This window comes from Diuraphis noxia, unplaced genomic scaffold (genome assembly GCF_037042655.1).
Source record: "Diuraphis noxia isolate RWA-SAM2 unplaced genomic scaffold, SU_Dnox_SAM2 contig0004, whole genome shotgun sequence".
NCBI classification, from domain to species: domain Eukaryota; kingdom Metazoa; phylum Arthropoda; class Insecta; order Hemiptera; family Aphididae; genus Diuraphis; species Diuraphis noxia.
This window is the reverse complement of record NW_028301714.1, coordinates 5,600,942-5,623,751: the sequence shown is the minus strand read 5'-3', so window position 1 is coordinate 5,623,751 and position 22,810 is coordinate 5,600,942. Positions and strand designations below refer to the sequence as shown.

Below are 22,810 nucleotides of genomic sequence, written 5' to 3'. Positions count from 1 at the left end.
ACATTGTCTGCTCGTAAAATATGAGTGTTGTTAATAATTGTAATATAGTTACTTAGAGTCAATGACGTCCACATTTGAATTCCATTCACTGATGTACATTATATATGTTTACGAATTATATAAAATTATCTTATGCTAATGTCGATTTTTAAACTTAAAAAAGCGGTAAGTCGTGGATGTCGCTCTGCTGTACAGTAAGTTACAAGTGGGTTACTGTAGTGGATGGAATTAAATTTGAATCCAATGATATTATATCATTGTATACGAAAAACGATTCTGAGTGGAAACGGTTTATCTGTAAAAAAAAATTGTGACCATGAATTTCTTTGATTTTTCAACTTCTATTGTAAAAATATGTTAAGAGCCTTGTATTAAAATTTCAAGCTTTTCTACCCAACAAATACATTTTTATCGATATTTATTTAAAAAAAATTAATAATAATCGAAAATTGCAAATACCTATGAATAGTTCAACTTACGTCGAAAACTTTTGAAAATTACACGATGTATAGAATGTACTTATATAAACATTCGGTGAAAAATTCGTGTATCTATGGTCATTTTTTAAAGTTAAATCAAAAACAAAAATCGATTTTGTCGAAAACTGATTGTGCGTAAAATTTCCCGTTTTTTCCTTAATTTTAGTTTGTGTATCCCTATTATTTAGCAAAATATTGAGAATTTTTTACTTTGACTCCCCTAAGTACCAACAAGATTTACTTTCTGATCGAACGAGGTACTGAAGTAAAAAATCTAAGCATTTTTTTTACCCCAAAACATGATGACAGACACAAAAAAAAATAAAATAAAAACACACATCATGGTAAAATCAATATACGCTCCGCTCAGAATCTAAAATATATTGATATAACAAATAACAACTAGTATTGAACTATCGATTATTTTCTTCTGTTTTTATCGTTATTTTCTTGTTATGAAACAATTTTAGTTTATTTTCAATGTACCATGTATAGGTCTCACCTGTAGATTACACTAATTGTATTGGGCAACGATGAAAATAACGCATTTTGAAAGTCGATAGAACGTTAAGTCTCACACGTTAACTCTTGTAAACTAAATAAATATAATATATTTTATGTATTGTACACTATTATACTATATACGTATGATTTATAATATGTTACCTACCTAAATGCTCAAATATAGAATACCAATAAATTTCTAATCAAATAAACCAAATTTTTATGTGTTATTTAAAAGTTATAATAGTAATATTGTGTATAAGATATTGTGGGTACCTTTATGTAAAAATTGAGATACATTTTATGACGAAATGGCATTGAGTTCAGAATAGATTTAAAAGTAATGGTGAATATACCTTTAAATATTAAAGTAATTTTTACCGACACTGTCTTAGGTTTAACGAAATTTTGTTATTATAACAACTATTTAATTTAATTTTGTTTTGAGTATGTTATACATTATACAACTTATTTTCTATATATTATTCTCTCATTTCACCCAGTCAACGTTTAGTTGATACTTTTCTGCCTCGTATCATAGGCTTTGCATGTCTTGTATAAGATATTTCTCGGGCGACAAGTGAATCTAAGTCTATTTCAAACATTTATTTGAACTTCACTCACTGCAATCACGCATACATCTCCAAATGTGGTTCTATAACTATCTTACGTTTTCCAAATACTTAATGTTCTCGCACTAGTCAATAATAATAATTATACAGCAGTTTATTGAGTATGCTTATGAACGTAACAAAAATAAATACACTTTCCGTTTGTTTTGTTAATTCGTTTCGAAAGTGATATCGCTAATTTGCTTGGATTGTCAACCAATAAATAAATAGGTATGATTTAATTTAATTATTATTATATATTTTTTTCATTTTAACGTCCAAAGTTTTATTGAATGAATTTCTGCATAGTATTATTGTTATTTCTTCCAACTACTGTTATTTATTTTTAAAAATGTTCACAATTTCCTATGAACGCTTCAAGGCTTAACGTCTGCTGTAAACGACTCAATAAAGTGATGAGGGTTACGCGGCGAGCGGTCTTCCATATTGGATATTGATTGATCCAAATGAGACTATTCTGGTTCAATGGATATAGTGTGATGCCTCCGAAATTGAAGTATAAAAATATTATCCCTCTATTCAATATTGATGCCTGATAGTCCATTTGTAAAACAATGTTGAAATTAATGAACAATAGGGTAGGTAGTCTTAACATGATTTTTTTTATTTGAAAACGTATTTCTCATATTATATAGATGTATTTTATACAAAATTTCGTTTACGAAAAATTTAGTAATGCAGAAGTGTAATATTTATTTATCTATTGTTTTATAAAATTTTGATTTTTAAATTATTGTCTTATTAATGTACAAATACAAAGTAATAATAAAAATCATATTTTTAAGAAATATTAAAAATAAACTATAATACGATATTTTTTTTAATTCGTTGGTAAAATCCAAGATTACACTTGGTCACTTAAGAAACTAGAAAAATCCGATGTTTTCGTCCCTTAAAAGTGAATGGCAATAATTAATAGATGTGTTGTCCTATACTTAACCCAAATGGCAGGCACATACTTTTTTACACCCTCGTACTTTTACATAACATACGATCTTTCAAGGATGCACAATCCAAATGTACATAAATTAATACTGCTCATATACCTAGGTACATCGATGGCACGATGGCAGTACTTATCTAAACGTATTGTGTAATATGATAACTTGTATATTATATTATTATAATACGTTTGATATAAAATAAAATATAAAATGTTTATATTATATATATATATATATTTTTTTTTTTTTTGGCAGTCCCCTTGTATTTATATGTGTGTAAATTTGTCAACCAACTACAAAAGGTTGAACCAACCTGTCACTCAGAATTGATATTAAATATTTTAGGGTCTACAATGAAATATCGATTATTATTTTAATACATACTAGATTTAACAATTCAACACTGCAAATTAATTAATTTGTTGAACAGTATTTTCTCAAGTTTTATTTAAAGAACATTTAATAATCAATGATAAAACGGTATTTGGTATCATCGAGATTTAATGTTATTCTATCTCATTATTATGTTGTTTTTAATTAAAACCTTTTATTAAAATTGTAAGTATATATTTTGTATGTGACCTATCATATTTTGTTGGTTTATCTCAATATTCATTTAGAAATTATAATTCAACAAATCGCAACATAAATAAAACACATTTTTGGAACAAATTATGCAAATTTTGTTAATTTTTATTTTAAACAAAATGCCATTTCTTCAATATGTATATTTTATACATATTAATATGTCATAGTAATATTCTCAAATGAAAATTACATTGAACTGTATTATATTATTATAACTTTACTAAAGATTAAAAAAAAAATAATCATACACATTATTAAAACTTTGTAGATAGTACGATTAGTACGAATAATACAAAACTTAACTAGTTTAATAATATCATAGATATATGATATATAGATATATATTGAAATGTGAGGTAAAAAAAACAATTTGATATTAATATTATCTTTGAGTTTGAACACGAAATATCATAAAATATGTGATATCTGAACGTTAATACTCTAATATTCAACTTATTTACCTATCTTTTGAGCATTGCACTTAAGCTGTTAAATTCTAATTTATAGAAATTACAATTTTTTTTAAAAGTATTATTGTTTTTAAAACTATTTTTGCATTGGGTTATCTCCTGTACTTATAATAAATAATATGGCGTAATTTTAGTATTTGATTGCATGTAGGATCTGGTCATATAATATTTTTTTTTTAAATGTATTCAATAAGATCAATATTTCCGTTATTAATGGACAATGGTTGAAGGTATTGTTTAGTTTACATTTTAACTAAGTATACAAGATTTTGATTTCTGATAAAACAAATAGTCATGTTTACTATTAGTACGTAATTCATTAATTTATATTGTTTCGAATAGATTCAATTTACTGATAATATGAATCTATTATTCCTATTCATATACATTATACATGGTACGGATATACTTAGCATTTTGTTATGTAAACGACCTCAAGTAAGGTTGATTATTTAAAACTTTTAAATTTTAGCAGGTTCCTACTTATAAATTGACTTTATTTGTTTATGTTAAGGATTGTTTATAATATTTAGTTTATGTTATGAGTGGTAGACAATTTTAATAATTTTAATAATAATTAATCTTGGGTATAGTAGTTATTATGTCCATCATACGAAATATTAAGCTAAATTAATATATTGTAAGAATTCTCATATTGTCATTTCGATTATCAATTAAATTCTAACTGTATAATATTAAAAATGTGTTGGTGTATTCACTTATGGTGAATTTATTCATAATCAAATTATTGTTCATATTATACACCTTATATATACAACAATTGAATTTCAATATATAAAATTATCTAATTGTTACCTAACCTAAACGTTATAAACTATGGATTTATATCAAAGAAAAAATAGAAGTTTTTCAACTTCAGATCAATTGAGTTTGTCAGTAGAATTCTTATCTTAAGAAACCATAAGGTTCAACAATATATATATATATATATTTATTCATGGCATATAAATAAAATATCAGTGTAATCATGATAACACTCGTCAAAAATACACTACCAATAATTTATAGCCTGTGATAATACATAATAAACATTATTTCAGTATCATAATCTAAAGACTATAGATATTTCTTACCTATATTTTTCTGTTCAGATTTTTTTCATAATTATTTCCACCAAAAATATTTTTAAGTTTTTCTAGTTATTAATAGTTAATAGTTATGAATCATATTTTATTCAATTTTCGAAATTATACTGTAATTATTGAACTGTTTACTTCTTGTTCAAAAATGATAGTTAATAATTTTACCTAGTGTATTAATTAAGGGTTTATGTTTATCAGATACATGTTGCTATTATACAAAATTGTTAAGTGGGTGTAGCTAAAAAATCAAGGAAATTAACATGTTATTATGTTTCATGACAAAACTCACCCATGCTTACCTATAATATTTTGCTATATTATCATCTTTATCCGAACAATAGAGAATAATAGAATATCTCTTGTATACAAAAATAAGAAACATATTGAATTATTTTGGATTTTATACTCATCAATAAACTGTAAATTATTTGCATTTTATCAATAGCCACAAAACCCTTTTTAGTCAAACAAGTTCCTTTAATGTGCTGACGTTCATTCAACATTTTTAATTATTCATTTATTCTATGCTATATATGTTAGATTTGTGCAACATGGATTATTTTATATGAACAGTTTTAATGAAAACATAGAAGTCAGGCTAAAATATTATATATGCACATGTTCTTTAATTAATTAACAATTCATTTTCGGATAAAATCCATATAAGTTTTTATCATATGTATATAAAACAATACCATTTAAGTATTTTTTTAAATAAATTGAATATATGTTTGCATTAATTTAAAACACGAATAAAAAATTATTATTCAAAAACATAAATAAAACATTTAGATATTATTAATCTACCTGTATACTGGATAATAACTCAGAAAAAACTTTCATTTTTTTTTTTAGTTTATAGTTATATAGTATTTATAATAATATAATTTTAACAGAATATTATAAAAGCTAATTAAAATGTGTTTTATTATAAATAATTTTATTTCAAATACAAGTGTGATGTGGCCCAGTTAGGATTTGCATTTTCATACATTAAATTAATTTGGTTATATTAAAATCTGTATAATAATGTACTATAATAGAATTTAAACTAATGTTTATAAATTAATAGTTAATAATTCATTAGTAAATATTTTAAGACATTGAATTTTTTGATTTTATCTTTCAATAAACGATATTAATCTTTATAAAATAATGTAGGTTAATTTCTGATAATTTTGAATTTTAAAAATGAACCTTCAATTGTGAAAGTTTAGGGAATGAAACAGCGTCAATCCCATATAAATAATGATTTTAAACTTAGAAGGATACAAATAGTAATTTTTACATGCATTGCTGATATTGAAAATAAATTTATAAAAAATATGAAAAAAATCATCATTGAATGTCATAATACATATCATTTAAAAACGGTAATAATTTACAATATTACTTTCCTAGTGTATAACCTTAATGACCTTGGTTAAATATTTGAAATATATATTATTTTTGTTGTTCAGAAGTATGTTTTCAATTGATTTTGGTTACGAAATTTATAGAATGGTACAAGTAAATAAAATACCTAGTAAAATAATAATACTAATTAATCAAAGTAAAATTCAACTTTTGTCTTTCATCTGATCTAATGAACTAATGACATGAACTATTTATAATAATTATTAATAATGAATCATATAATTATCGATCATGCGATTAGGTTAGGTTTTTTTTTAAATTTATTAATATAAATGTTTCAATATACCAAGTATTTTTACAATGCTAGGTTAGGTTACATTTGTCTATAAATCTTAGCTTATAGATGATTCACTTGAAAAATTGTTTTTAATTTGTGTGATACAATTCGTTTATTAATTTATTATGAATTGTTGATAAATTTAATGGTATGCCTTTTAACCGCTCTTGTACAGCAAAAACATAGCATTAACTGCATAATCCTACTATGTACTACGCTATACAAAGATCATTCATGTCCATCGCTTTAATTTAATTTATATGTATTTCAAATACCCAGAAACTTAATTTTATTCAACATAACTCAATTAATTCAACTTTGCTTTTTAATACGGAGTTGGTTCGATATGTCTTAAATAAATTGGATGTAACAATCTGCAGAGTACTTTTTACATTATCCGATATTAGACAATATTATTAACCATGAAGAAAATAAATGAATCATGCTCATGCTTTTCTGATTTTTTACTTATAATCTTTCATTCACTTCATGGTAATAATTCTAGTCATTCAAGTGCTTTGTATACGTTTGCAAGAAACGGGATGTAATATTATTTGAATATACGTTTTATAAAAAGTTTACTTGAAAGAATAACAGTAAAACAAAAAAAAGTATATCAAGTTTATATCCAGATCTCTTACATAGAAAAATGCAACGAATTTCACATGAACCTGCCTAGAAATATAATTTTACACAAAATAGTCAAAATACCATTTATTTAGGTAATACGTGATTGTCATTGATTATTTTTTCAATAATACCTGATTTTTTGTTTGAAGTTTCCTGTTTGCTATCTCATAATTATAATTATTGTAATATACTATTTATTTATTTATTTATGTACTGAAAAATGTTTCAATCACAAAAACAGTCATACATTATAATTGTAACACTATTTGTAAATAAAGTAACAATACGTTAAATATACTATATAAAATAAGCTCAATAAATATATAATTTATTAATGTATACATATCTTATTTGTCGATTCACACAAGATTTTAATTTAAATAAAATAAAATAATATTTTAATAAAAAACAAAATCATGATTAAATCAGAGACATGGATCTACGTTAGGCCGGCCGCACACCAAAAGAGCAAAACTGCTTAAAGCAGACTGAAGCAGCTTTATTATGACTAATTAAAAATAGAACACATGTAATTCAGTGAAACCCGCACACTGATAAGTCATAGTCAAAACAAAACATTTTTGCTCTTCAGTCAATTCTAGTCATGACTAATCGTGTTTTATCGAAATAGAACATGCTCTATTTCGTCAGTCAAAACAAAACAATTTTTATTAGTCAAACCGCCAGTTTGACCGTTATCAGATGGTTAATTATAGTTAGATACCACAGACGTTGCAGAACGATCGTTCATTAATATAATTAATTACAATTCATAATTAATAATAATATATGATTACTGTTTTTATATATTAGGTAATATATAAATTTTAAAATTTTTTTATACGTTATACATTTTGTATACCTATATAAAGGTAATTATAAACATATTCCACATATTAAATAATATATTAACAAATAATAAACATGTGACGTTTTAAATTTTCTACTCAGTCTTAACTATGACCACTGAAAATATAGACCTGGAAACACTCATAACACTTGTTCAACAAAGATCTACCATCTATAATTATAAAGACAAACAACATAGCAACCGAGATGTTCAGGAAAAATTATGGACAGAAATCTCCAGAATACTAAAAGCTCCAGGTACCTCTAATATTTTATAATAATATAATTCTAGGTTTGCAGCTGAGCGCCTTCCTGCTCAAGCCCTTATGTTATTTTGAACTATTTTATGTTTTTATATGAAATCAAAATTTTAACTTATTATTGTACAAAATAATGCGACACGGCCTGCGCATGCATATACTATATTTTATAGTAAGTATACGCCGCTGAGCCGAATATATTATCAAGTATTTTTAGATTTTTTTTTTTTACATTTAATAATTAACTTTTTCAATTTCCATTTTAATGGTATAAAATATGTCTCATACACACTACATAATTAAACAAATAATTTAGTAAAGTAAATAGGACAAAATAAAATTGATCATTGGTCAATATATTTTTATAGAAATAATTAGTAAATTATATTGAATAGTTATAAAATAAAAGTATAGAAAAAATAAAATAAAGCACTTCAAATGTACTAAATAAAACAATATTAAACAATTACATTATATTTTAAAAGTTAGAACTAAAATTATTTTTTTAAACTAAATATCTGTCTTGCCAAGGAACTGAACCATTTTCTGAATTGAAAAAATCCATAAACTTATTACGTTGTTCGATAGCTGCTATAGACGATCTGTTATGATGAACAATATTTGCTTCGTCTCTTAATTCAATTTGATTATGATGATTTTCAATTTCATTATGAATTTCTGTAAGGTTTACTTCCCTTGTCATAATTAAATTATGAAGTACACATATCGCCCGAGTTATTTTAGTAGCTTTCTCGGGACCAACTAACATCTTATTTTCCAATACATTAAATCGTTTTACCATAATTCCAAATGCACACTCTACTATTCTTCTTGCACGGGATAAACGATAATTATAAATACGTTTTTCATTTGTTAACTGCCTGCGAGGGAATGGCCTCATTAGGTTTGGTAAAAGTGGGTAAGCTTCGTCCCCAACAAATACAAAAGGGAAGTCTTCGTTTATATTATGGTCAATTTTTTTTGGTGCAGGCAAATTTAATTTATTATTAATTAATTTTTTACCAAATAAAGATTCTTTGAAAATCCCACTATCACTAGATCGACCATAATCACCAACGTCTATTACAACAAACTTTGCGTGAGCATTGACTACCGCTTGTAGTACAATTGAATGATAGCCCTTATAATTGTAATACTCCGAACCGGCACCTGGAGGACAAATAATAGAAATATGTTTACCATCAATTGCACCAACACAATTTGGAAAATTCCATATTTCATTAAAATCGTTTGCTATTTTTATCCAGTCTTCTTTTTTCGGTGATGGCAAATATATAGGAGATAGTAATTTCCATATCGCGGAGCATACAGAATCAACAATTATTCCAATGGTTGTAGCTCCCAAACGAAAATGGTAGTGCAATCGTTGAAAACGTTCACCAGACGCTAAATAACTGTAACATTATTTACAACATAAATTATGAGGAATAAATTAAAATAAAATAATAATGGATCATTTTTTATACAAATACAAAAGTCTGGAAAAGTGACACACTTGTGCACACTCAACAATATTGTTTTTATTTTTATATACATTTTATTCATAGAAAAATTTGTTTTTTGACATAATTTTCTAATATTACGCAGTAATTTTTTTTTTAAATTAAATTCATTACATTTTTAGTCATTTTGAATTAATATAAAACATGTTTTCTAATTTTTAAACTTACCCATATTGTGTAACTTTTTTATTCATTAAGTACATATTAATGTATTATAGATAAAACATACTATAAGGTCTTCAACTTTTTTTTTCTTTATAGTTTCAGAATGTAAAACCAAATGGACGACTTTACGCAATTCGTTTTCTAGACAATTACGTGAGGAAAAGAAATTTACATCTGGGTCCGGTGCAACGAAAAAAAGAAAATGGTATTTATACGATAACATGGCGTTTTTAAAAGATTATATGTTGCAACATAAAACTATGACAAGTAACCTTACTGCGGATGATTTGGACGAAACAACCTATAAAAATGTTGAAGAATCTGAGGTTACAAATTTTGAGGAAGAACCTGATATAACACTTCAGTTGAACCCAGATGTAAATGTGGATGAAGAAATAGATAGTGAACAAAGTTCAAGTACACACGAGTTTAAGAAACCAAAAAAAATTAAAAAAGTTCTGACAAGTGAGATGATTGCAGAACCAATGATCAGCTATTTAAAATCAAAAACTACTCCAAAAGTCAATCCAATTGAAGATCCACCAGAATTATTATTTTTAAAAAGTTTAGTACCAGATTTTAAAAAGCTCAATAACAAAAACCAGCGTAGATTTAAAAACGCTGTTTTAAGTACATTGGATCAACTTCTTGATGAACAAGAAACTTCATCTTCTGCAACATCGATATATACAAGTAACTTTTCGACATTATATTCAAACAATGTACAGCCAAATCAACAGAATACTATTCAGCCTCAACCAGTAAATCAAAACTCGCCTCAAACTACGCAGTTTCTCTTTTCTCAAAGTCCAGAATTATTGTCTTCTTCAGAAAGTTCAAACTCATATCAAGAACTCATATAAATAATTTTTAAGTGATGTATAAATAATAATTTAAAAATAAAAAAGTTAAATATATTTCATAAGTAATTATATAAAATTATAATTTAGATTATTACATTAAAATAAAGGTGTTATAGGTACCTATATACTATAGTCTACAAAAAAATTCTTTTTCCTCTAAAGCTTGAATTTGATACTAATTAAATTAAATTCTACTTACCACAAAGTGACTAATAATTGTTCATCCGGTTTGATACTCTTTCTGAAGTTAGTATCAGCTTTTTGAATTTCTTCAGAAATTATATTCAAAATGTAATCAAATGTTTCAGGACTTACTCTCGTAAAATTTTTAAATTTTAAATCATCATTACGTAATTCACGTAAAAAACATTTGATTAAATTATTTGTTGTACGTTTTTTATTTAGAGGATGAACCCACATTCTTTTTTGTTTTTCATTCTCTTCGATATTTAACAACAAAGACCACAAAATAGGAACAATAACTTCTTCTTCGTCGGAAGACATGTTGGTGACTGAAATACTATACTACAATTTTACGACTAACTATGAATTACACAGTTTTGCTCTTTTGGTGTGCGACCGACGAAAACAAATTGTTTTTAGTTGTCTTTAGACAAAAATGACTAGCGATGACTAAAACAGTTTTGCTCTTTTGGTGTGCGGCCGGCCTTAGCTACACATTATTAGAGACCCAGTAAAATATTCCGTAGCTCTAGGCCGGGTGACATGTGTAAGGCACCTATCGAATCGCACGGGGTACTTTTGAAAATACTTTTGTTCGATTTAAATTAGGTTTTTCTCGACTTAGTTGTTTTCAAAGTTTATCTATATATAATATATAAGCGTGCATCAGAACACGTATTATCCATGACAAAGCTCAGCAAAAGTTACACACCAGCTATAGACAGTGTAGGCGGTGACTGAACTACCTCGTCATAACGTTTACCGTTGACTGTAAGTCAGCGGGGCGAAACGAAGTTTATCATACATTTTTTATAAAACTATACCACAGCATTTCATAGTACCTGTACTGTGCTCGTATATACATTAAGTATATTTCAAGTATAGTCTTTGACATTGGCTTGTGAAGTATTGTCTGCAGGATTGGGTTGGGGGAAAAGCATGAAATAATAATAAAAAAAAATAATAAATAATGATTGTATAATAAAAAAAAATAAGAATAGGACAAAAAATAAATTCCTCAAAATAAAACTCCGATGGTATGGTGTGTGGAAAAAAAAACGTGCCAGCTACAAAAAAAAAATGAAAAAATATAGGTTATGGATGGCTTTTGGTTGAAATTAATGGTGACTATATTTTTATTAGTTAATACACTGTGCCTTGCGGAGAGAGTGAGAAAGAAAAAACAAAACGAGATTGTGTTTATTTTTCAGTTGATTTCGGAGACAATGCAGCACTGGCATTTAATCCTTAAAAAACTTACTTGAAATCCTGCAGGTTTAATATAACATTATATATATATATATATATATATATATATATATATATATCTATATTGTTTTTTAATACCATTTATATACTTAATTAAGTTACCATGCATCAAGCATTCAAGACCACATAATTTATCAAAATTTACTAGTTTTTATTTTCGAGTTTTGAAATTATACTTATAGAGGATATTATTTTAAACGCTTGGATTTTCATTCAATTTAAGATGATTTTTTTTTTGAAAATATTGTTATATCTATCTAAATAAAAATTTAAAATTTGAAATTTGAATTACTAATTTGTGAGTCCGTGAATTTATTGTAAATGAAACTGGTTGGTTTAAATTTTAAGATAGTGATATAGACTGGGGGGATATAATGATTTAAAAATTGTTGTTTTTAATCTATAGTTTTCAATAATTTTTTTAAATAGTAAGCCCATTGACGTATACAGATATTTTTGATTAGAAACGTTGACAAACTATATAATTATGTATAGATCGAAATATTGTTTTAATTGTATTTATTTTTATATAAATATGTACGTAAAGTAAATAAAAATACCAAGGAGTAAGTTGAACACTCAATTTCCTCTACATCGTATGCCATTGTATATGTGCTTATTATTCTAAGTATTATATCTTTTTTTATTTTATGCAGTACCTTTGCCCTAGTATTTGGGGTTAAGCATCTGCTTGGTGAATCACCCAGTGTACACAAATTTACTGTCATATACACGAGTACTATATTACGCTGACGGAAATCGAGATTTATTACGCGTCGTTATGTCGTGTATGAGCACGTATATATTATATCGGCTAAGCACGCGCAATTTACTTATTGCCATATTGTGAATTCTCTCTCGCTGGAACGCGGCCAATATTCATATTATAATTTTACTCTAGTTAATTATTTACATTATATTCTAAACTTTATTGTGGAAGAGGCGTAGCGTGTCGTATCGTTTGTGTAAATGTAAATATGTAATCGCAATATCGTTTATGTTGGAGTGTATATAAATTATAGATCGACTACAACAACGCTAAGCGTCATGACGTTTAGACGTCAGCAGCAGCTGCACTCATTATTATATCTGTTTATCTTTTAAAATGTAACATTTTGACAAAGTAGTTAAAAAATAAAATAAAACGGGTTAAAATTACACCAAAAACGCTATATTATTATACATTTAAAACTATTGTTACCTAAATGTCACTGCTTCTCAGAAGTCACGACATGTTTTGAGGGATCTTTACAATTTTCAGAACGTAACAGACACGATGTTGAGTGCCAAACACTCAAATACACGTTACACATCAGACAAATTATTATTAAAATTGTTGCTATTATAAAATCTTATTTCCAAGAAAAATTTTAACACGAATAAGTATCTATTAAGCATATAATTTCAATAATTCAGAAATCGTCTAATGTACTTACTAATTTCATTTTAGATTGCATTAAGAACAACAGACTAAATCAAGAAATAAACGAATTTTGGTAAGTCTGAATTATGATAATAATCATTATAATACCTACCTAAAAGCTATTTTTATTTAGACATAATACATTTTAACATTAATCACAGCATTATACATATTTATTTTCATGGATAAATTTTTTTTGTTTATTCCTAATTAATTTCATTATAATATTGTATAATTTGTAAAATCACTGAAATTCAAACATATTAGTGAGAGTGGCAAGGTAAATGTCTATTTCATATATTCCGTATTATTAATAATAATAATAACAACAATAATTGTGGCTTGGCGTGACGCAGTTGCTGCAATCATTCATGCAATGTGATTCAGTGCACGCACCGCTCATTGACACTAATTCCCGGATGGGTGATCACCGGAGTTCTTAGAGGAAATATACCCATACACTTATTCCAAACCAACCGTACCCACTCTCACAGTTAAAAAAAAACCTATTAAAAATAACCACCCAATGTCCTATGTTGTCAATTGTCAAGGGATAATTAATAAAAAAAAAAAAAATAACAATATAATTATTATAATGGATAATGGGAATTATAAATTTTCTTCTTGTTGTTATTTTTTTTAATGTTAAACTTAAATAGTACGAATTATAAATATTTTAACTATTGCTTTTAAATTATGTTAATAACATAAATAATTGACATTAGCCCTATGGCTAAAAAATATTATTATTATTATTATTATGAGCTCTCTGTGACATGCTAGTACTATTTACTAATTTACCTACTTTTAAATAATTATTCAACTATTTAATGCATAGTAATTTTTTTTTCTTTTTCTTTTTATGATATTCTATTAATTTTAAAATAATAAAGAAGTTAATGAACAATATTGTCATGACATGGGTCTTGACGTATTTTGTATAGATGATCAAGTGATTTTGAGTTGTTTATTTTTAGAACATTAGACAAAGCTCTCCACTAAAATGAATGTCATAACAATGTATACTGTTGTTGTTCGCAATAACGTCTGAACGTCAGGCATGTTTTTTTAATTATTGTGAAAATAATATAAGCTTCAAATTAGGAAATGTAGACAGCTGTCTCCTGGACGTATCGTGTTTTGGTTTCTTGATAGATAACTGCTGTAAAGTGTAAATTTAAAGTTTTGAGGATAGCGTATTAATTGAATGCATTGTAACCTCCTCGAGATTTAGGAGTCCGAACGAGCAAAGAATACATTGATTTTTTTCTACTCGACAAACAACTGTAGTAAATTCACGGTTGTTATTAATTTTCCTTGTAAAACACTATTTTCCCATTCGTTGTTTACGACCGTAAAGCTCTAGGGAGCCCAAAATTTGCAAGTCGGGTTCTCTAGTGATTTGTTATATCCATAATATCATAAAATCATTTTATCTCATTATGTTTTTACTTCAAACAGATACAGTACGTAACGGCAACCAGTACAAAGTTCAGGTACAATGGCGACTTGTTTACGACTAGCTTAATGGTTCACATATTATTGTCTTTTTTTTTTTTTTTTTTTTTTTATTAATTAGCTTTCAGTAAAAACTATTATAGCTCGACAATTATATAAGTACAAGATATAGATAAATGACAGTGTGGTGTTACAATAGTATATAATTACAATGGTATAGATAAGAATAGAAAGAAAGAAAAAAAAAATTATATAATTATACATTGAGAAGAGTCTTGATAATTTATATAATATTAATTAATGATATAAAGTAATGAAATAGTATCGTAAATTATAATGAGTGCGTAGTTAATTTGATAAAGATAATATATAGCGAGTTGATTGAGGGAAAAAGAAATTGGATTATGGTGTAAATTGTTTTTGTAGAATAGTGGTGAGGAGGGAAATGAGTGGATTTATAAGAGCGGAGAGTTCTGTGATAAACTTAGCTAACGAATTATCATTTGGGAAATTATTATGTGATAAACTGTTATTGGAATTAGTGATAGAGGCATAGGAAGCTACGGGAAGAAGAGGAGGAATTTGGAGAGGGGGGAGCGTAGGAGCAGTATTCGGATTTAAGTAATTTGATTTTTGTTGATTCGGCTGAGAACGTTTCTTATGTTTGAGAAGTTCATTATATTTTGTTGCTTTGAGGTTGGCTTGGTTTTTAATGATATTTTTGTACACGGGACAGCCCTTGTAGGAGGCTGTGTGTGGACCTGAGCATAATGCACATTTCGCGGGAGTGGTAGGTGGTTTTGAGCATTCGGCGGAGAGGTGATTATCTCCGCATTTGACGCACCGAGGGTTATGGTGACAAAAGTTACTTGTATGAAAGTAAGCCTGGCATGACTTGCATTGAGGAGGAGCACGTTTTTTTTTTGGAAGTTCAATTTTGATTTTGGTGTGTAACAGCGAGTCCAGATTAAGAATGTCGCTATTATTGGTTGCAGGTTTTAGATCGATACGAAAAAGAGGCAGTGCATTTTTGTTGATACGGTGTAAAATGTTGGTGACCTGAATAACTTCATGGCCTTTATCCGTGATAAAGTTTTGTATGTCTTCCACGGGCGTAGACGGGTGGAGGTGTCTGATAAATACACTATACGGTTTTAATGGCTTGGGCAAGTGAGTATGGAATTTGAACTGCTCGTTATCGGCTAGGTATTTAAAAATAGTGTTCCAGGCAACTACGGTGCCAGCGTGGATAATCAAATATTTGGGAGTTGATTTAAATAGAATGTTCGACGATTCAGTTATATCAAATAGAGCGTTTTTGAGCGTGGAAATTTCGTATCCTTCACTTACGTAAAAGGGAGGTGTCTGAACTTTAGTAGGAGAGGATGACTCCATGTTGGCCGGCGGCATATTGAGCTGATCCTGAGATGACAATTTGACGGGTGGAGGGCTGAACACCTCCGGAGGAGAATCAGCATCTTCGGAGAGAGAGGCGTATCTGTTGGGAGTAACAAATATTTTGCTTTTTTGTTCGCTGTCTTTGGTAGACGATGATGATAGATTACGTTTTGGGGTATTACGGGACATATTTTAACTGGGAATAGAACGCCATTAGCGAATAGCGATAACGGACGGTGGTCGTGCACGTCTGCTCACGATAAGCGTTTACGATCGACTGATATTATTGTCTTATGCACAACATCGCCGTTGTATTATGTGTTGACAACCAAAAAATCATACAACCGAAGTCACATTGTCGGTCATTACTATTATTAATTATTCTCAATAAAGGTCGTAATTCTTAATAAGAGAAACCTAACCTAACCTGCATGTAGTGTATTATTCGTATCATCTACCAGCTCACCAAATTACATGTTATCGATCGGACTACCACCGATTCATAGTACCACCGTAGTCGTGTCGAAACACAATCTAATTTTCTATAACTTCTCTGCAACTCGTTCATAATACTATGTCTCACTGATCGTTAATGTTAAATAATATTAAAAACTATTTCAGGCTTTACTCGTTACTCTTGTTTGGTAATATAATATTCATGTTACTTACCTGAAATCTCTAATATAAAATTGTTTGATGAATTATTAATATTACAATACATATTCAATTCTATTTAACTTAGTCCTTCTAGTATAATATTTAACATTATATTATTTCTATTAATAACCAACCTAATTGTGTTCTTAACATATTATTATATTGAAATCCTATTTCTGTTATTACTTAAAATGAATATGTAATATATGTATACTGTAGGATGTGATTAGCTTACATGAGTATTTGTTGATTCCATATAGTTGAAATTGCAAACAAATAAATTTTTTATGTTACATTTTTTCTGTCTTAGAAACTTTTCAGTTCAATGCTAAACATTGATTTTCCATTATTAATTCTATAGGAACTAAATTTCAGATAAGTGAATCGTCAACCTTCCTTAACCTTATTTACTACAATGCCTAATTGTCATCACTCTGAATATATTTTTCCTCGAAACGAATTTTCATTTTTTATTTATCAAAGATATTTATTTTTTATCTTTCACCATTCTCTCCTTGCGTTGCTTAACCTAACCAGTAACAATGTTTTCTTCCTCACCTTTACATGTCCTTAATACTACATATATTTTATATCCAATTTCGTTTAGAATGTATTTTCATATTATTACAAAAAGGAAATAACGAACATTTTACTTGTTTAAATTGGTTTGAATTCTGTCAGATTGGTTCCAATAATTTGGTGTTCACTCTTGCACACGCGGAGTTTTCGCATTCACGCTGTTTGCATAATTCTTCATCGGAGCTTTGTTTTAATAACAATCGTTGTTATTCTGGTCACATTTTTTTTGCTTTAGGCACTGGTAGAATTTGTGTCATTATATAATATGTTCACATATATGTGGCGAAAATGTCATAAGTGACAAATGTACCAAAAATAAAGGTATATACGTTATATTGGTGCTCCATTGAAAAGCATTATTCATTAACAAATCCGCCGCAGATGAACACAACAGCCTTGTGAAAAAAATGCATTATAATTTTACATAATATTATGTATGATAGGCATTCATATGATATGTATGTAAACAAAAACTCCTCGGTTAAGAATATTTATCATTTTATATTGTATGTATAATATTCCTATAAATAAAAATATCTTAAAGCGTCATTTAAATTTTTTTATATTTTAATATACGTACATATGGTACTTAATCACATCGTTATATACTACGAATATAATATCATAGGTACTGTTATTTTTGATGGTTGTAATCAGAATTATGACTTATTTGTTATTATATACTTTTTTTTTGTCCATTTGGTTGTATACCCGTCTAAAATAACTTTATTAATCTATTTGCAGAATGTTTTATAATATAATATAATATACATATATGTACTATTGATAAAGTAGTTAAATAAAAAATAAATAATAGTTAATAGTTGTTTTGTAGCGTCTTTTTTGGCCGTTTTATATTGTTTGATTGAATACTACAGCAATAGATCATTCATCGTTGGCATTTTCGATATTGACGAGTTTCTGGAAATATACCTGCAGCTCTTTTTTTTTTCTTTTGACTAGTCATGATGTTTTACAATAAACATTTAATAACTGCTAACTTGTTAATATCAACTTGATATTTTTATCTGCCAAAAGCCTAGTGTGTGGAAAATCATCTTCAGTGGATTCACTTAATAGTTAATAACGGACGCCATTATGGCACTAAATAGACCCCATATTTAAATATTCTTTATCCGAGCAAGTCAAATACAAAAACATTTCTCTAAATCTAATTTTCCATTATAAAATTGTATTTTGTAGTTTCTAAGATCATAGTTATTTATAATATTTAATACTTACTATAGGTATATAGACAAAGCACACACAATCCTATTTTTTCGCCTGATTTCAATTCAACAAATTAAAAACGTTATACGTTATACCTTTGATGTTTCATTAAGGTCTTATGGAAATTGTAGAATATGTGTTTAATTTAATTTTATCATAAAGAGTATTTTCTTAAAATGTATGTAATATTATAATGTATATCAAATATGTAAATTGTATATACTATCAAAAATTAATTATTCAAAAAAAAACCCACTTACATTTATCACCCATAATGTTTTGTACAACTTTATAGCATGCAATATAGAATATAGAATGTGTACGTAATTTAGTTAACAAGATATTCAGTTTTTCTCTTCTAAAGAATTTCTGAAAAACTTTTACATCATCATTAAGTTATATAGATATCAATAAAAATAGTATGTGATATTTTTATTGACTTGTTTTTTTTGTTTCATTTTTATTTTACAATTTTGGTTCATAATATATACCCAAACAATATCAAACTAATTTGAGTTTTTTTTTCAAGAACTGTAAGAGTCTCTTCCTTCTAGATTTGAAACGATATTGGTACGGGGAAAATATAATTTTTCATGGCTCTGAATCACAGGATGAAATTTTGATCGTTTTACTGTAGAAAATATAATTTTTCAGTTACATGTAGTGGTGGGCATATCCGGATTTCAAAAATCCGAATTATTCATGTCATTATAATTTAGATTTTTCAATTACAATTGCATGGAATTAAAAAAAAAAATAGTTATAATTATTGCTTATAATATTTTTCAAAAATATTTTTTGTTTGTTTTATCGTGGAATTGGAAATAACACGAGTACGAACGAAAGTCTTTCTAAGTTAAAATAATGTATAAAATAACTGGTTGTTAATTAATTTTATATAAAAAATATTATAAATATAACGCATTATTTAGGATGTATACTTACATTGCAATTTCACACAATTGCGTATAGGTAATTTTATAGATAGGTACTTCAAGTATTTTTTTTTTTATTCAGATTTAAAATTTTAATACATATATTCATCACGTGTGTGTTCTACCGTCCACATGTCATTCTATAGTTGAATGTTTGTCTGTAGGATAGGGTTACTAAATCTACTAGGAGTGAAATTCTAGTTGGACATGGATTGACAGAGAGTGTGTTCAATTCAAAATGTCAACATAAATTCCATTGCTACAAACACAGTTGATGTTAATCTATATTATTTTTTGTTATGATAGCGTTGTACTCGTAAGCGTCTTATTCTTTTTAAACACTAAGATAATCGTTAAGTGTTCTCTTCACTCATCTTTCTTCATAAACGTTTATTTATTAAAATAACCTATGCTCTGCGTTTTTTTCTTAATAAATTTATTGAAAAATTCTTCACATATTTTTTTTTTCCTGAACTTTGTCGAGATAATGGTTCGTTATAATATCCCCTACATACCTTTTTAAATTAAAAACTAAAATTGTTGTCTACTTATCGTTGTAACATTTTTATCGTTGTTGTATCACAAAAAAATCAACACGTATAATATTATAATGTACAACGATTGGCCAAAATAAACTTGATAATATAGTCTTTAATATAAATAATAACTTATACCTTTGTTTTTTTATTAAGTCATGTTTTTATTGATTTAACTTTTGTAGGTATGTGCAATTTTTGTTACTGCATTAAAAACTTAAATTGTTCGTGCATTAAGTTTAGAGTTATAACATAAATATTGTTCAACGATTCAAACAAGAATTATATTAACATTTTTTTTTTTAAATTCCATAAAAAATACCTTATACTGGCACCTTGCCCTAATAACAAAGCGCAAATGGGTAAACGCCAAATTGGTAACGAAATTTGTCTTCAGGGAATTTTGGACCCTTGGAATTACCTTATAATACCATCCAAAGGTCAATAGTAACACAAACGTGTAACCATTTATTTTAACACCTAGTTGTTATTTCTTAAATACATAATATTTAAAAGTCTAAATAATTAGTGAGCCGTATATCAGATATTATAAAAAAAGACGGTTAGTTATTGGATATTTGTTTCTCAATTAATTCTAATGGATGCTATGGAATTATATATAGTTATGCATAAGAATAAACAAATTTAAAAAGTAATTATGCCACTAAACAAAATTATAACTACAGTTAATTTAATTATGCAAGTGTTTTAATTTCAATCGTTAAACTTTATTTTTAATAGAAAGACCTAACTGGACTAGTTAAACATGGTTCAAAACAAACTTAGAGATAATTGTATTATTTTAAAATAATTTTTATGATCATCGTTTATAGATTGACTTCATTATTAATTAATAACTTTGACATACCTACCGCTAAGGTCCCTATTTAAAGTTTTTTAATTATCAATAATGATTATGTTATGATTAATCACATAAATTATATCGCATTTAATCTTAGATTTAAAATGATACCTAGGAATGATGGGTAGTACTTAGGTAAATTAATTTTGAATGCCTTTATAATAAACCTTTTATACTAACCTTAGTTATATCGTTTATTCTTTGCATGGTTATGTTGGACGTTTTGAATGAGTAATATCACTAATATTCTTAAAATGTAATTTTGTATTATTTTGTATTATATATTGCCCAAAATATACAATTAAATTTAATATCTTACCGTAGTTCAAAAATTAAGAAAATTACATCTTAAATACCTTTTGAAAAGTTCAATTTTATTATTTGGTCCAATGTAATTATGTTAAATATCTTAGTTAATTTTTATGGGTACAATAAAAGCATAGGTATGTATTAAACTAATTCAATACCTATAATTGCTTGGTTTTTGGTAATTTTAATAGAATTGTAAAAGTGTTCAGTTAAATAAATTTAATTTATGAGTAGGTTAGTACCTACGAGTATCATATGACCTGCATTTTTAAATATTTTTTGTCAGAAGCAATGACATATAACCATGCAATGCAAGAAATACTTGGTTAAAACCAACCTTTCTTTTGGAATTTTCCAATAAAATAATATTATGACTTAATTATTCGACTACACTTCACTCATCACTCTCCAACATCATCAGATGTTTGCCATGGTTCACGTTTACAGTGTAAATATTTTTTGAAGTAAATTACACGGGAGGTCAGTCAACACACAAACTGACCTATCGTCGTTGTTGATTTGTTTTCTATGTGTTGTTCACATACAGTTTAACCCTTTCACTGACATAAATTGATACATTCCTACAGATTTACATGATCACCAATTATATCCTATTTGGCTTGCCTCAATCTCAAAAGTCTGGAATATGTCACAGTTAATTAAATATCGGAAATTTAAACTTTTATATGCCTTCTGTAATAACTATTTAATTGTATTAAACGAGAGCGAATAAATAGCTTAAAGGGTTGTTTTAATATTTATAGATGTGTATATCATGTAATATTATTTTCAGTTTATTAAACCTAAACATTTTAGACCCTTTTGAAATCAGAAAAAATATAACGGTGTATATTATATTATCCGTTATAACATTATGAGCAATAAACGCTTGAACCACGGTAGGTGTATATAATTAATATTATTATATTAGTAGCGATGAGGAGGTACTTTGAAATTTTATTTTATATACGATCTCAAATTAATTTTATACGTCACATATATCAGTGTATACACGATTTGACTAAATTATTATTCTCAACCTTTTTACTGATAATTTTGTGTGAAATTATTATTTACGTAATTGTTTTTAAATATTCTAAATTCTAATGCTTTCCATCCATTGATTTTACTTGAATGTTAATTTGCCATAATATATTATATAAGTTGATATAGTTGATATACTATGAACACTATTATCATCATACATACAATGCTATATTTATACTATATTATCACTGATATCAAAGTAACAAAATTATCGATCAGCT

At 27.0% G+C, this 22,810-nt stretch overlaps 2 protein-coding genes across 9 annotated transcripts in view; both read left to right on the top strand.

Moving 5' to 3' along the window:
* Positions 1-22,810, top strand: part of eag (potassium voltage-gated channel protein ether a go-go) — a 227,024-nt gene that overhangs the window by 5,384 nt on the left and 198,830 nt on the right. For 7 of the 8 annotated variants that reach the window (XM_089227726.1, XM_089227731.1, XM_089227728.1 and 4 more), the window contains exon 2: positions 13,606-13,651. The exons of the other annotated variant lie outside the window; for it this stretch is intronic. The gene's annotated coding sequence lies outside the window, so the exon portion shown is untranslated. The remainder of the gene's footprint in view (positions 1-13,605; positions 13,652-22,810) is intronic. 8 annotated transcript variants of the gene reach the window in all.
* On the top strand, positions 8,011-10,826 carry LOC149055547 (uncharacterized). The gene is made up of 2 exons (XM_089227732.1): positions 8,011-8,150; positions 9,937-10,826. The coding sequence occupies exon 2, from the start codon at positions 10,062-10,064 to the stop codon at positions 10,701-10,703; it is 642 nt and encodes a 213-aa protein (XP_089083858.1). The 5' UTR covers positions 8,011-8,150; positions 9,937-10,061; the 3' UTR covers positions 10,704-10,826.

Excerpts from the sequence above, each read along its gene's own strand:
- LOC149055547 (XM_089227732.1), top strand. The coding sequence starts at position 10,062 with ATGGCGTTTTTAAAAGATTATATGTTGCAACATAAAACTATGACAAGT.